General features: G+C 37.7%; 1 protein-coding gene across 1 annotated transcript in view; it reads right to left on the bottom strand.

The window, feature by feature from the left end:
* The window catches only part of LOC117989602 (echinoderm microtubule-associated protein-like 2), a 38,055-nt gene that overhangs the window by 6,591 nt on the left and 14,620 nt on the right, over positions 1 to 16,844 (bottom strand). The window contains 9 exon segments of the mRNA XM_069503882.1: positions 631 to 763; positions 2,746 to 3,011; positions 5,422 to 5,552; positions 6,498 to 6,624; positions 7,343 to 7,551; positions 8,075 to 8,261; positions 8,421 to 8,621; positions 8,803 to 9,013; positions 11,867 to 12,031. Coding sequence (XP_069359983.1) covers positions 631 to 763; positions 2,746 to 3,011; positions 5,422 to 5,552; positions 6,498 to 6,624; positions 7,343 to 7,551; positions 8,075 to 8,261; positions 8,421 to 8,621; positions 8,803 to 9,013; positions 11,867 to 12,031 — 1,630 coding nt within the window.

The following is a 16,844-nucleotide window of genomic DNA, read 5'->3' as shown; positions in this document are numbered from 1 at the left end:
AATAAAATGATGTAATTAGGGTTCCGTCTCAAAAGGAAAAACGGAACCCTTATAAGATCACTTTGTTGTCTGTCTGTCTGTCAAGAAACCTACAGGGTACCTACTTCCCGTTGACCTAGAATCATGAAATTTGGCAGGTAGGTGGGTCTTATAGCTGGCTTTAGGGGAAAAATCTGAAAACCATGAATTTAGGGTTAGATCACACAAAAAAATTAAATTGTGGTCATGAACTAATAATTAGTATTTTCAATTTTCGAACTAAGATAACTATATCAAGTGAGGTATCATATGAAAGGGCTTCACCTGTGCATTCTAAAACAGATTTTTATTTATTTTTATGCATCATAGTTTTTGAATTATCGTGCAAAATGTCGAAAAAATACGACTGTAGTTTATAGGGGGCTTTGTCTATTGAGGTAATATAATTATGGTAAAGCTTATTTCACACTACGGGATACAAATTATATTATAGTCCAGTCAATGTTGGGAACGCCACTGTCGCCAACATTGATCGGACTGTATATGAATTCCAAAATACTTTAATAATTTAGAGTTTTCAAAATTAATTTTTTTTTGTCATAAAAAAAAAATGACTACTAATATTTACATTAATGGGGTAAATATACTCACGAGACATTTCCCCAGTCGGGAGTACCGCGCCCCGTTGTCGTCCACTTGGTAGATGTAGATGAAGTTGTCCCGAGACCCGATAGCGACGAATTGGTTGTTCGGCGAGTATTGAATGGTTTGGATGGGTTCCGTACTGTAGGGAAGAAATGGAGAATAAGTTTAACATGTGAAAAACGAGTCGATTTTTTTTTAATAATAAACGAAAATAATCCATACTAATATTATAAATGCGAAAGTGTGTCTGTCTCTCTGTCTGTCTTCTCTCTCTCTGTCTATCTGTCTGCGAGCTTTTTACGGCCCAAAAGTTTAAACCGATTTTTATAGGTAGGGTCAGGTGGTAAACAGTGGCCCAGTAGTACACAGTGCACCACCACTCATATCTCAAAAACGCGACGTCGCTAAACCGTACTGCAAACGCGAAACAGTTCGCCTTCTACCACCTCCCGCACTCCCCAGTCGACGGCGCTCTCCCGCCCGTCACAGTGGCACAGTGTATGGTTTTGTCCTTGGAGCCAAAAAAAGTAAGTACACGTGTCTTCATTTATTTTCTTTCTAGAATCGTTGTATATTTAGTAACATTATATTGAACTGTTTCCATGTGTAAAGTAATTGTTCCTTAATAACTTAGATATATAAATATCCTTTGAATTTGGTATGTTTAATAGTTATGTAACCTTAAAGGTTAGAAAGTGGTGTCTGCACACAGTGGCTCAAAATCGTAGGGTACACAGTGAACCACTGTGTACCAATCACTTTGTTCATTATGTCCGATACTATTTATGCATTAACTTTCAACTGTGATTGTTATGAACAAAAAAAGGCGTTAATAGAAGATCTAATACTTAATATAATAATAGTAATCTTTTTGTTTTAGAATGTGTCGAACTACAGTAAAAAATCGAAAAATTGGCGGACATGATGCAAAAGACATGAAAAAAGCTGTAGATCTTGTAAAGAACGGAATGAGTATACACACAGCAGCACAAGAATGTAATTTAAAATATTCAGCTATGAGAAGATTTATGTGAAAATACTAATAAGTGGAAATATAAAAATCCAAGCTTTAATTTATATAGTCAGTATTCCTAATTAGATTTGTAAGTTAAATTAGTAGGTATCTACTAGTTTGTTTTTTGTACTGATTTTATGTGATTGTTGCTAAAGAATACAAATATATAAAGAAATGATTAAATATTACTTTACTGTAGTTTTATTTAACGACATTTATATCAATAAATATTTTTAAATATGCGACAAATGTAGGTAATTAAAATGATGATTCACTGTGTACACATTGGTTCACTGTCGACTCACCCCCCGATTCACTGTGTACATATACTGGTACACAGTGAACCATTCGCCATCTTTTAAATAAAACAATATTACCTATAAACTATTACAATTAGTGCTGATATTGATATGCAAAACACAAGTTTAATAAATTACCTTTCATCTAATGCCAATAGTTCTTAACTATTTTAGCGTTTAAACTACCGTGAGTGATTTCCATTATAAATACTATCTGTCCCGGCTTACTCACGTTCACGTAGTTCTTAACTACATTCACGTACGGTGGATCTACAAATGTTTGAAATTTTAGTGGTTCACTGTTTACCATGTCACCCTACAGAGTTAGCTTACATCTCGGGGAAGGACAAGGATAAGGATATAAGTCGTGCAAATTAGTGACGTCAGCACTAAAATGGTGCTGATGGTATATTTTTACTTCGGCTGACGTCAAAATGACATTTCGATGATAATGAGACATAGTTCCAGCGCAATAGCAATTTGCGGGACTAAAAATATAGGTTGTTCCAAAAAACTTGCCCATCATGATGCGCAGCGAGTAGATCTCTGGAGTGCGGGTCGAACACCAGCCACTTGCCCGTCGTGCAGCCCACGGCTATCACTGACCCGTCGCCCGACCATGCCACTGACTGAGCTCGCTCCTACAATCATGTATCAATATACCCATCATGATGCGCAGCGAGTAGATCTCTGGAGTGCGGGTCGAACACCAGCCACTTGCCCGTCGTGCAGCCCACGGCTATCACTGACCCGTCGCCCGACCATGCCACTGACTGAGCTCGCTCCTACAATCATGTATCAATATACCCATCATGATGCGCAGCGAGTAGATCTCTGGAGTGCGGGTCGAACACCAGCCACTTGCCCGTCGTGCAGCCCACGGCTATCACTGACCCGTCGCCCGACCATGCCACTGACTGAGCTCGCTCCTACAATCATGTATCAATATACCCATCATGATGCGCAGCGAGTAGATCTCTGGAGTGCGGGTCGAACACCAGCCACTTGCCCGTCGTGCAGCCCACGGCTATCACTGACCCGTCGCCCGACCATGCCACTGACTGAGCTCGCTCCTACAATCATGTATCAATATAGCACAGGCACAGAGAATTCTACCTCAAGAGTCAAGAGTATGTATACAAGGTATGCATGAAAACAAAATCGAAAAATGTTGGCGGGGGACAGCCTACCACCTCCCAGGGCCTCACCAACTTCGCGGTTATATGGGCCGAAACGTGGGAGGGCGCCCGTTCGGTACTTGCTCGGTGGCTCTTTAGGTTGGCGATGGACAGGGGAGAATGCGTTGTTGTGATTGGTGGACTCAAAAGTCACGTAATCAAGACAATCTGCGGAATGAGTGTCGGACTATGTTGATAAACTCATAGCTAGAACCCAGAGCCGAAAAGGCGAGTGAAAAATATCTACTTAATGTAAAAGTTTTGCTTATGTCAAAATGTCATGTGTGGGTTAAGGAACTTTGTGAACTTTGTTAATTAATGAAATAAAACGAATAGAAACATCTCAATTGTGTATTTAATAACAGTATCGTAATATGAAAGTAATATAGTGCTTCGCGAAACGTTCAATGAGGGTACCGAACGGGCGTGAGCAAACTTTTATGCTAAACAACTGCCTAAGCTTGGCGATCGCCGGTGTCCGGCTATTAGGCGTCTATAGTTGGTGGTTTATAAGCAGGGGCCGGAAAGTCGCTTATTATCACCTATTGTAGTTTTTATTAGCGCCGTCTATTAGTTGGTCACATGAACTAAATTATTGCTTGATTTACTTTACTCTATGGTCAGAGATTGCAAATGGCTGCCATTTGTGTTTTGAATCGGCATGGTGTTTTGTTTTTTCTGTTTTGGCGAAAGGTAAATTCCGTTACTAGTACGTCGAGTCGAGTGGTTTCTTCTTCGTCTTCTCGTGAAATTAACATTTAGTGATCTGTGAGACATAATAAAAATAAAAAGTAAATCACAATCAGTGTTGTTATTCCAATGAACCTATAATAATTAAGGTGCCAATAAAAAGGTGGTCCTGTTACACTGCGTGCATTAAATAGATAAACCAAAATCACATGGATCTTTGACTTTTCAGTGTTTTATTGTTTTCAATTCACTAATAAATTAAGTATTATTGTTAAATTAATACTTGTTTTGAAACTCAATAAAACACTGTAAAGTCAAAGGTCTATTGTGGTTTTGGTTTACCTATATAATGCACGTAGTAGGTACCACCTATTTATATATAGGTATAGTAGGTATATATGTATGTAGATACCTATAGGTATGTAGACAGTTACAGTTGTAGTTGACCAACTAATAGATGGTGCTAGGTTTGCATTAGGAATTTGGGTGACATTAAAATCTTATGAGAAGGCTCTCTATTTCCAGTGTATTACTTTACTCTATGTTTATAAGTACAGAATAACCTAAATTAGGCTGCAAAGATCAATACCATGTGTTCTGTATAGAATACGTTGTTACTTTTGTAAAATGATTGGCTGCAATAAACAATAGGCTACTTGACTCATATCTAATTTCGTCCAATAAATGATTATTTATTATAGTATTTTGCTTAAGACAACGAAATATATCAATAACAATTATTAAAAACGCAGGATGGATATATAAATCCAATTTAAAAAAATACAATTTTTATTTTTATTTGAAACGCAGAAAACGCTGTCAGCCATGATGTGACGTCATTAAATATGTAAACAAAGAAATGTCATCCCTATGTCACGCGGGGACTAACGTAGTATCCATATATATAAAATTTAGAGTCCTGACTAACTTATATATCAACGCACAGCCTAAACATCTAAACAGCTGGTCCTAGATACATGAAATTTGGTGGGTGTATATTTCTAAAAACTCATAGTAAACGTAAAAAAATATCGTTTTCTCTTTATAAATTGAATAAGTTATTAAGTAAGACTTACAACAAAGTGATCTTTGCAAAAATAAATTTGGGTTGAAGTCGTTAGTCATATAGGATCCCTTTAAGCAAGTCTTTGCGTGTTACGTATATTTATTTCACTGGGCACTCTAATTCACAACTTTCCTGTGGTCTTTATCGATGCGTTTTTTACATTCTTGGATGATACAATAACGATAATTACTATATTTTTCATGTAAACTAGTATAGAAGTCATGTTTATTAAACTTTGGGAGGTTATGCTGTTGTTTACAAATGCATGACGTCAGAGCACAGATAATCTATCGGCCAAACATGGCCGACAGTGTTTTTACCTGTCTAAGAAAAAAATATTTTTAAATTAAAGTTTTACGGTTTTTAGGGCGCAAAAAAATATAGTGTTAATTTTTTTGATATAATAGGACAAATATTAACCATTTAAGACCAACTTAAAAAAAATGTCAAGTAGCCTATTAAACAATTTATAAGGCATTAAAAACAAGTAAGAAAGACCCAACATTTGGTAATTTCTTCGATGTGCTAAGGGAAAATAGAAAGAATTACCTCAATATCCTTGCTCCACACGGTGGAGTGACTGAGTCCATCCCACAGCTGCAGCAGTCTGTCCCAACCTGCGGATACGAACTGTGGCAGACTGGGATGAGCCGCCAGACCCCACACTTCGTCCACGTGACCTGCGAGGAAGATATCACTGTTACAACTATGAAAGAAAGAAAGAAAAAGAAAGAAAGAAAAACGTTTATTTTTTAAGGCTGTACCACACATTACCAGCTAGACATTAGCTGGTTAGGTTAGGTTATCTCGGCGCCTCTTATACTTGAGTAGTAAAGTCAAAAGACCTCAAGTAGAAGAAGCGCCGGAATAAACCATGTCATGTGTGGCACAACCCGAAAAAAAAGGTCCCTACTCAGCATAAATGCCATATGTCTTGCACAAGTACAAAAACATACAGCGCTGGTTTTCAGTAGGAACCCTGATTCGGGTGGCGCCACGGAATTATTTTAATTGTACTTATCTAATCTATCTATTCTTTATGTTAATAATATATACAAATTCACACATATTATACTTACTTATATATATAATTGGACACATCTATGCACATGTATAAGGTATGCCTATATATATGGTTACATTTATGACAGTTTCAGGGTTAGGTCGAGCCCTAATTCTGCGCCCTAGGCGAATTACATGAACTCGCACCCCTGGCGACAAAAGTAAAACACAAAACATGACCATTCAAATAATAATTTACTTTCATGATAAGAAACGATTAAAAAAAATTAAAGCGACCGCAAAATTTTCTATTGTCCAGGAGTAAGTAATATCGAAAGCTAAGGGAGCTGGATTTCTCATAAATTTTAGAAGCGCGAGCAAAATGACAAAATTTTCTTTACTGACTGGCGGACATATTGTAGCGCATATAAAAACTATATTTTATTAAATAATTTTGCATTGCCATTTGGTATGCTGAAGAGGCCTCTTAACATGTTTGTCCAGTAAACTCGTCACTATGCCGCCCTCCAAACCCGAGCACCCTAGGGGATTACCTAGTTAGCCTTTATGAAAGGGCCGGCCCTGGACAATACCGCGAGCAACGTAAAGGATTATATACTTACCCAGCACAGCGGGAACGAAGCCAAGTTGTAAGTCTCCGTGTAGGATACAATTTCTAGTGGTGCCAACAAAGAGTTGCCGTCCTCTACCTTCCGCGACCACGCGCACTCCACCGTAGTGGCCTTCAATCTATTGAGAGATAAAAATATTTTCAAAAACCGATTTCCAAAGCGTTTCCAAGTTCAATCAATCAATTTATTTATTACTTTGGTTTGTTTTTAAAAAGAATATTAGACATGTTAAATGACTAATATTCCCCTTTTCTCTCCAACTAAGCGTCAGGCTTGTGCTAGGAGTAGGTACGACAATAGTGCAACGGGCGGGGTTTGAACCGTCGACCTTTCGGTTTTCAGTCCACTCCTTTACCGGTTAAGCTATTGAGGCTCTAAGTTTGTGTGTTTTATTGGGTTTGAGAGAGTACGCGAGCTTTATTTCACTGCGAGAAAGGCTTGCGCTTGACAACAAAAGCAATGATGAGGTCTAGGTTGGAGCGCACTTGCCTAGAAGCCTTGTCTTTTCAACCATTGATCTAATCGCCAGAGTCACAACCTGGTCATTTTAATCGATCCAACATCTCCCCCAAATACTTGACTGACTATTCAATACGGTGTTTTTGAAAATGTCGTCAGTAAAATTTTAGTCCACCATGATCATTTTGACCATGTTACTAACAACCAAAATGGTTTATTCACACTGAAGATCCGCACCTGCGTAAACTATAGCGCGCATCCTCAGCAGCATTTGGCATATAAGCCAAAAGGCAACCAAATTAAATAGTTTCTCCTATCGTCAATCCAAAAGTAAGTGGAACGCACCAATCAAATCTGGTTTGGACAGCTATACTTACCACATTCTCAGTGCCGGTGGCGTTGATTTCACCGTCAAACAGCACCAGCCGGCCATCTTTGCCGCCCGCAGTCACCACTCCACCATCCTTCAGGCTGCAGAGAGAAAACACTGCCCCCTCGTGTACCCCTCGCACTAGCTTCTGTATCGTGTTGGTGCCTCGACCCCAAACTATGATGTTGCCGTTTGAGTCGCCTGAGATTACGTCTCCTATTGGAACCAAAGTGATTTGTTAAATTTTGGATATTGAAATTGTTTCAGGTTAGATGGAAAAGATGGCTAAGAATCCCTCATAACCATTTGTCGTCTGTCGAAACTTTCGTTTCTCAGATGAAAGTTCTTTCTCCAAAGAACTTAGTAGCAGGAAATATTTATCTGTCGGATCGTGCAGCGGCTGCGACATCGCATCGTAGCGTTTTATCAATCAAAGATTAAGTTTGGGATGTTTGTTATCAATCAATAGCATTTAATTGCAATCTCGAATCCAAAAATGCTCTTACAGAAAAAACTTCAACTATTAATAACAATAAGTTGGGTTAAAATTGGTCAGACAAGACGTGCAAGGCAAATATACATGTATCCTCAAAAATTAAACCATAACAAATTATTAAATCGTTATCAACCCTCTACCAGAAGACCTCTTCCAATGTGATAAATGAAATTGGAATTACAACCCTCATCAATGGCGAATGGAGAATAAGAACTCAAAAGAAAGTAGGAATTTCTAACTTACCATTATGATTAAAGCCAATGCACGTGACGTATTTGGGTTTGTCCCGTGTCTCGAACACTCCCATCCGTTTGTACAATACATTTGACGCATCTAGCGTCCAGAAGGCGATGTGGCTCTTCCCACAGGTGACGATCTGGTTGCGGTCTAGCGGGTGGAACTCGGCCGCTACCACTGTGTCTACCGAACACTGGGGAAGAGAGTTGTTGGTTTTTATATGCTCCTGGTAATTTGGTGGTGGTGTAAAATATGACGCGAGTTCAAATTTCACAAAATCCTTGTGAAATTTCTCCATCTGGCCGGCACTTGTCACTGCCAAGGTGGCACTGAGATAGTTCCAGCTACATACCTTGGTCTCCGCCAAGCAGTGCTTGTCCCGCTGCCACTCCCACACGGAGATGGTGTGGTCGGGCCCGTCGTCCACGCAGGCCAGCAGCGAGCCGCCGTCCGCACGCGAGAACGTCACGCACGCCACCGCGCGCTCCATGTGGCCCGCGCCTATCACTGCCAGTGTGGCCAGCGATACCGAGTTCCATACTCGCACGTGCGGCTAGAAAAGATAAGCTTAAATTAAAATAAAATTAAAGCAAAACAGAATGTTTCAATGTTATTTTTCTGAGGGACGACGGTGAGGTACCCTCGTCCCTCAGAGAGGTAGGTAGGACGACCTCCAACGTCAGCGATCTTCAAACCTGGGGAGTGCATGGATGAGGTAGGCAGGAACTACTTACCCTGGCGTCGAGCCGGTCGTGTCCCGCGCACTGGCCGCTGGCTATGACCAGCTTGTTGGGGTGCACCGCTATACACTTGACGTCATCCGTGTGTCCGGTGTAGTGCCTTTGGCACTGCTCTTCCACATTGAACAGCACCACTACCGCCGCTACGAAGTAGACTATCTCCCCTGTGGGTAGGAGGTAGAGATTGCTGCGACAGTCTTTGCCTCTGCAAAGAATAGAAATCAAGATATGATTTTTTTTCAGGACCCCAATACATATAATATATTGATAAAATATTTTGTCTGGGTTTGGGATTTTTAAGCCTAAAGTCATAACTCCCAATACTGTCCCGCGACTGAGGAAAAGGGTCCCTCCGATTTCTCTAAACTACCAATTATGTGCTTCTTGGGGCTACCTATCAATTCGGTACCTCGGCCGCACGCGCTGCTGGTGATAATTTTAAAGGATCAGAGATCGTATACCTTTTAACCACTGTTTATCCATCATCATCATGATCAACCTATCGCCGGCTCACTACAGTGCACGGGTCTCCTCTCAGAGTGAGAAGGGTTTTGACCATTGTCTACCACGCTGGCCATGTGCGGATTCGTAGACTTCACATCACACACCTTTGAGAACATTAACTGTTTATCCACAGTTTAAGATTATAAAATGCCTGTATGTCTATTTGCTTACTAGCTTTTCACGGCCCATCTGTTCAACCGATTTTAACGAAATTCGGTACAGAGGTAGCCTTGCACCACGGGGAGGGACAAAGTCTACTTTTGGTTCCGGAAAATCAAAGAGTTTCATCATTTACTCAGAACACAGTTTTAAAACTGTTACCCCATGTTTAAAAAAACAAGATAACACAAGAAAAATAGAAATAGTTCAAAACCTTTTCAATATCTTCAATAGGTACCTACCTACTTCAATGTTCAGAACGATAAATTATTTAGCATACAAAAAGCTGCTTTACAACGCATTCCAATGTTTTATATTATAGCAGTGGATTTGTATTTTCTGCCCGGCTCAGGCGCACGTAACTCAAGGCTGTTGCGCTTGAGTGACCAACTGTGTAACGCAGGTGATGACCGCGGGTCACCCCACTGTTGGACAACAATGAAAGGAAACGAGAGATATTCGTTTGCTCTTTGTTGTGATATATATGAGCTTGGGATTGCGATATATCCATATCTTGAATTCAGTTAAAATTTTTTTTTACGAGACATTTCACCACGGTTAATATACTCATATGATGAAAGAAGGGTCTGGTGACAGAAGGGCTGGCACATTTTTTGCGCAAAGGATTAGCTTGGCTGTCCAGTACCATAATGCAGCCAGTAATCTTAGCACCATTCCACGCGGGCATGATTTGTACATTAATTAGATAAGGCTAGCTTTAAGTTTTGTTGTGACATTTTCATTTTGAGACATAATAGAATAGAATATATTTTTATTCAAGTAAACTTTTACAAGTGCTTTTGAATCGTCAAATAATTGACCACTGGTTTGGAATGTCGTTCCTACCGAGAAGAACCAGTAAGAAACTCGGCGGTTGCTCTTTTTAATGTTTGTTATTATGTTCTGAACTCAGTGGTAATGCCTACCACAGTTGTAAAACAGAACTTGTAAGACCCTCATGCCCCTTCCTTCCTTAACGTTTATGCAATTATTTTTTGACAATCCCATAATTGGATAGTAGGTAACTAGTAACGTGGGAGGTAATCGTCGCTTCTAAAGTCTTTAACTCAATTGGAAAATTACTCCACATTATCCGCTGGCACCTCCATAGTTTAAAAACAATCTTTAAAAAACCGGCCAAGTGCGAGTCAGGCTCGCGTACTACAGTCGTATTTTTGCGACATTTTGCACGATAAATCAAAAACTATGATGCATAAAAATAAATAATAATCTGTTTTAGAATCCACAGGTGAAGACCTTTCATATGATACCCCACTTGATATAGTTATCTTACTTTGAAAATTGAAAACAATAATTATTAGTTCATGACCACAATTTAATTTTTTTGTGTGATGTAACCACAAATTCATGGTTTTCAGATTTTTCGCCTTATGTCTGCTAGTTAGTTAGTAATTACAGTTAATTTCGTCTACGTTATGGGAATTGTCATGTAGGTCATAGGCGTGCCGTGAAATATTTTTCTGTAATTCTCTTGGGTACCTATAAGCTTTTAAATAATTGGATAAAACTACGTTAGTTTGTAGTTGATGTCTACATTTTTATGCTTTATATAATGCAATTTTTATACACAGTTTTTATTTTATTTAAATCACATCATATTCTCATATCATATTTTTAAAGGAAATTAAAATCTTAATTATCCTATTTCATAATTTTGAACAGAGATAAACATGATTTATCTACCCGTTAACATAAAAAACATGGTTAAGTACCAATAATTGCGCGTACGTTTTTTCCGTTAAATTTAACTTAATTACGGGAAACGCCATGCTTTGAAATAATAATGAGTTAGTTATCCGTTATAGCCTTAATAGCTGACCTTGATGCGTTATCTAGGTACTAGGTATTTACCTAAATCGATACTATACCGTTATTTCAATGTACGGGTTTGATAAAACACAATAACACAATAAATATTGACTTTCGCTGAACGATATGCCTTTTACAAACAATAGAAATGAATCATTTGTCAAGGTTTCAATTAATGAAAAGTGATTTCTTTGTTTAGAAATGAAAAACTAGCTCTATCATTTTACTCATATGTCATTTCATAGATTTTATGGAGATTTTTGTTTAATTTTTACGATCCGCTCTGTTGCGCGTTGATTGAAGGACAAACAAACAAACAAAATAATTTTACATAGATATCAAAAATTGCAATAAGCGAACCGTGGCCTAGCGGTCAAGGCTTCGGGCGCGAACCCAGAAGACGTATAGATTCAAATCCTGGCGGTCTGCAATTATTGATAAGTATTTAAAATTATTAAGAAATTTCCTTGAAGTGTAGGTAAAAACACTATAAAAATTATAAACACAAATAAACAAACTTTCGTATTTATAATATGGGTACTTATGTTTTTACTTTTTGACTTACCTGTATCCATAGACCCACTCTAACTTGAGCTTGCTCTGAGGTGGAGGGGCGACCTTCGCGGGGTCGAGGTTCTCGAGGTCACTCGGCGCGTATAGCACTACGGGTCGACCCCGCAGGAACATCCTCATGGAGCCATCTTCTTCATTGTACTGACAGGTGTGGGTGCTACAAATAAATTGATGTATTAGGTTATAAGCACAGGATAAATAATTAGTACCTTATAGGTTACAGGCACAAATTACTGTACCCGCGAAGGTATATTTATTTAAACGTCATTAAATAAATATGCCTTCTTTAGTACGGAACCCTCGGTGCGCAAGTCTGACTCGCATTTGGCCGGTTTTTTTTATATTTGCCATCCAGCGGTCTATAGCGTCGTTACCAGGAGATCCCAGGTTCGATTCCTAGTTGAGTTAAGTGATGCACTTCAGTGCAACGAGGCAAGTCGGCATTTGCTGGGGTTAGTTACCACCCCAATAACTGCTTAGTAATATTATTGACAAATAATAAAAAGTTAACGTTTCATTCAAATTCTTTTAAAATTAGGTACCTTTCTACTCAACTATGGGTTTTCTTATAATATTCATAATTCATATAGGTACTTGACTTAGCGTTTAACTGTGGCGTGTAACCACATATCTATTTAATCACGCAATACTTCTAGAGATAGAGGAAGTACGTACATTGTTTAGTTTCTTAGATTACCTACTTATTTCTTTGTTAGATTTTATTATTATCATACCGTAACAAAGAAATAGATTTAAGTTTATATTAATAAATAAGGTAAATAATAATTATTTAGTACAAAATTAGCTAAGTACCTTGGTGTTAGAATAATAATTAGTGTTAAAAATTTAAAAATAGTGTTAATAAAAGCACAATCCTTCACCCAGTTTTTTACAAATTTTAGCATTTCAAAGATTTGAGATATGAATGAAAAAAAAATCTCTCACGGAAGTGTTATGTAGGTTCAACTTAATTGGGAATAACAGGGAACAATGAAATTTCCTTAGATTAAGCACATAAGTATTATGAATATCCTACTTCTGAACTAATAGGCTTTTCGGCTCTGGACTCTAGGACTTCTAGAACGTTCTAGCTATTTTGACCCTACGTCTATAATGAAAACGTATTAGTCCCGCAAATTGCTAATGTGCGTGGCCGCCATTTTAGTGTCGTCAGCACTAAAAAACCTGAAGTTTCGAGCTGATGGTAACTATATTTTTATTTCGGCTGACGTCAAAATGACGTCATTTCGATGTTAATGAGACATGGATCCAGCGCAATAACAATTTGATATCAAGGAAGACGCATAAAAAAACTAAATTATAAATGAATCCTCTTTGAGAACAGGAAACAATCTTAATCTTTCATCCTTTAACTTAACCGCAAATAAAATGCATTCCACAATCCAGAGATAAAAAAAAACAAACAGCGTTTTTTGCGATACCATCTTGTGAAGCGAGAAGAGGTAACTTACATCGGGGTGAACGACATTGTGACGCTACTGTCTACTTGAAGCGCAGCAGCGAACGAAATTCCCAAAAATTAAGCTCCCACGCAGCAAAGCTCCTATGCCAAGCTCCCAAAAATTTATACCACAAAAAATAATCTAAAATAAAAAGTTATAAATATTAAGTGAGTAAGGTGAGATTGCAGTCAAGGGCTAACTTGTATCTGAATAAAAAAAAAAAAAAAAAAAAAAAAAAAGTGGTAAGTAATCTGTGTGATAAGCATCATAGATTAATGATAGCTTTTATGTTATTACCCGTTTCATGTTATTATTCTTTCATGAAAAAGGCATTTTTTTAAAACCGTGCCAGTATTAATTTTTTAAAGTCAGTTTTTATTTTTATTTTAAATATCATAGATTAATGATTATCCTTAGAATAGTTATAATCTTTCATAAAAAAGGCAGTTTAAAAAAAGCGCGCCAGTTAATTTGAAGTCAGTTTTTATCTTTATTTTTCGATGGGACTAAGTGATAAATTCCTGTCCTAAAATAAAGAAACAAAAACGACTTCAAAGACTTGTGTAGCGACAGTAGCTATTTTTGAAGTCTGTTCTATTCTTTTTATTTTTTCGTAACAAAATATTGCTTACGCATTTAAAAAACCGACAGAAAATCAGTCTTTTTAAACAACAAAGAAAAAATACTTCTAATTAACATATGAATGTACCTACATAATATATTTGAAGTCGGACACGATCAAGTTATGAAAACTAAAGCAGGTCAAGGATATAATCCTGAAGATAGCTCGACTTCATTAAAAATCCAGGTGCTTAGAATTTTTTTGAAGTCGTTTTGAAAAGAGTAATATTTAGTGGTTAAGACATCGGCTTCAGGAGGTTCAGGGTTCGTTCCAGTTTTCACCTTTTTGGAGTTAATATCACTTGCTTTAACAGTGACGAAAAACATCGTGAGGAAACCCGCATGCCTGAGAGTTCTCCATGTTCACAAAATAAATGTGTGTGAAGTGTGCTGCACCTGGCCAGCATGGTGGACTATGGCTAAACCCTTCTCAATCTGAGACGAGAGCCATGTTAAAATAGTGAGCCGGGCGATGGGTTGTGGATGATGACTGATAACTGATAAGAACTGACTGATATCTATTACATAAATTATACCTGTCGTCCATGGCGCTAAACTGGTCGCAAACTTTTTTTATTTCCAAATAAGGGCACAAGTTTTAGCAACGCTTTTGAAACCGGTTTAAAAAGTTAAAGGCTCTCGCGACTCATACAGCCGCCTTGTGGGAAAAACGTTCGCAGACTGCGCGAGAACAGAATGATATGACCCTACTATGTTTCATTGCGTTTATTGCAATTTTATGAACAACCATTGCTGGTTCCGTATGAAAATAGTTACAAAATGTTTTACCGAAAACAGCAATGGTAAACACAACGCCGCAATCGAATAATTTACGTATTTACAACGTACTGACCATACTGTGACCTCATCATCGCATGAGTTGCATTCCATTATTTAAACTTTAGCCGCAACCATTGCTGGCTATGTATTATTGTATTTTGAAGTGCTTCTAATGAAACCAGCAATGGATAACTAGTACGTCGGATAGAATGAATGTCATACAGAAAACATCTCACAAGATTGTTAGCTAAATGGGATTTGCTATACTATCATTGTATATTGTGAGTCACATACCTACGTTTATTCAGGTAACTGAAGGAAACTATTGTTTTATTTTAATATGCATAGACTCAAGGAAAAAGATAGACATGAGCCTTCGTGTACAAAATAAAGCCGATTGTTTGTTTGTATACAAATCGGACATAAGTGCTTGTAATAATAATAAAATAAAGATTTTATTTTTTTCTAATAATTATAAAAGTTTTATGCGATCGGCTTCGTTTGTTCAAATCGGCTTTTAGTGGGTAGAAACAGAAGCTCAACACAATGCAAGCTCAACGTATGATTCCGTTGTTTTTTAAAACAATGATCATCATCATCGGCGCTACAGCCCTTTGAAGGTAGAAGATATCTTTATCAGCTGACTTTGCAATTACTTGTTCTACAACTCTGTATTTGTATTAGTCCGAAGAACCGATAGACGTTGGGCTAGCATACCTTCTAGCGGTAGACAAACGAGTCGCAGAGCGCCGCTAGATCCAGACGGTGCGAGACCGCGGCGTGTGGAAATCCTTACAAGAGACCTATGTCCAGCAGTGGACGTCTAACCAAATCAAATCAAAATAGGTAACAAATTACACTTTTGAAAGTTCGTTACCTATTGCATTTGTAAGATGATATAGTGGTGATAATTTTTACGCGAACTTAAAAACTAAAGCCACGAGGGTTCCAAACGCACCCAGGTCTGAGAAGAGCCCACAACAAACTCAGCCGGGTATTCATTATAATTCCGGGTTAACATTATTTATTTACAAAATTTAATGATGAATCAAATCTATTACAGTCTTACTGCCACAGAATCTAGTTCACCATGCCGGCTTCACATTCTGGCGCAACTTTACACTCTATATTTTTTTCTATTCTTGGATTCTTTGTAGTAGTGGGTTTGCAAGGTCAATGTCAATTGGAGAATCTACTACATTATTTAGCATCTAAACCATTATGGCAGCATTATGGCAGCAGACGGTCACGCAACACTGCTCGCTTCATTTTACGAATTAAAGATTCAATAGACTCTGTGGTATGGTGAATTTGTGATGATTTCCCGTGAATAGAACAAGTATGTTTTACTTATAACCGTTTCTATCTATCTTCCTATCTTCTATCTATTCTATCGTCTATCTTTCTATCTATACTATCTATCTACAGCTTTATTCGTTATGAGCTTCTGATAGAAAAACATAGTTTAGAGTAGGCCTCCTCACGATGTTTTCCTTTTAATTGCTTAAAGCGCATCTAACTCCGTAAAGTAAACTAAAATCAATATTAATGATTCGATCTATTTTATTGATTTGTTTAGAAATTCAGTTCAAGTTTAGAAGTTTGCTTGCGATGGTTCCTATGCTTCCCTCTATTTCTTTAGTCTGTGACTTTGAGAGAAGGATAATACCTAACTTCTTTTCATTAAAAAAAAAGCGAACAAACTATTCGATGGCTTATTTTTTAATACGCGTCAAACTATTAATAGGCACCTATGGACTTACTTTTTCAAGATTAATAGTTACCACGCCTAGCTCTTTTATCGCGTTTGAAACACAATAAGCTCTACATTTTAACTATCGGCGCACCCTAAACAAAGTACCTACAGGAAAGAGTGATTAATAGTCCCAACCCAACGTATAAGTTTTTTGTTCCAGTTTGCCATTACCTACATACACTTGTCGCGAATTTGTCCGCGTAGTTTAAGTTTTTTTTAAATCCCATAGAATTTTTTGATCTCCTGGAATAAATTCATTCTGTGCACGGTGTGCACTGTGAAGTGTAACTAAGAGACAGGACACCCCTTTATAAAAAAAAAAAATTATTATACCTTCATAATATTTAGTA

Source organism: Maniola hyperantus, chromosome 16 (assembly GCF_902806685.2).
Source record: "Maniola hyperantus chromosome 16, iAphHyp1.2, whole genome shotgun sequence".
NCBI classification, from domain to species: domain Eukaryota; kingdom Metazoa; phylum Arthropoda; class Insecta; order Lepidoptera; family Nymphalidae; genus Maniola; species Maniola hyperantus.
Note: the sequence above shows the minus strand (reverse complement) of the source record. Positions and strands in the feature narration are given on the sequence as shown.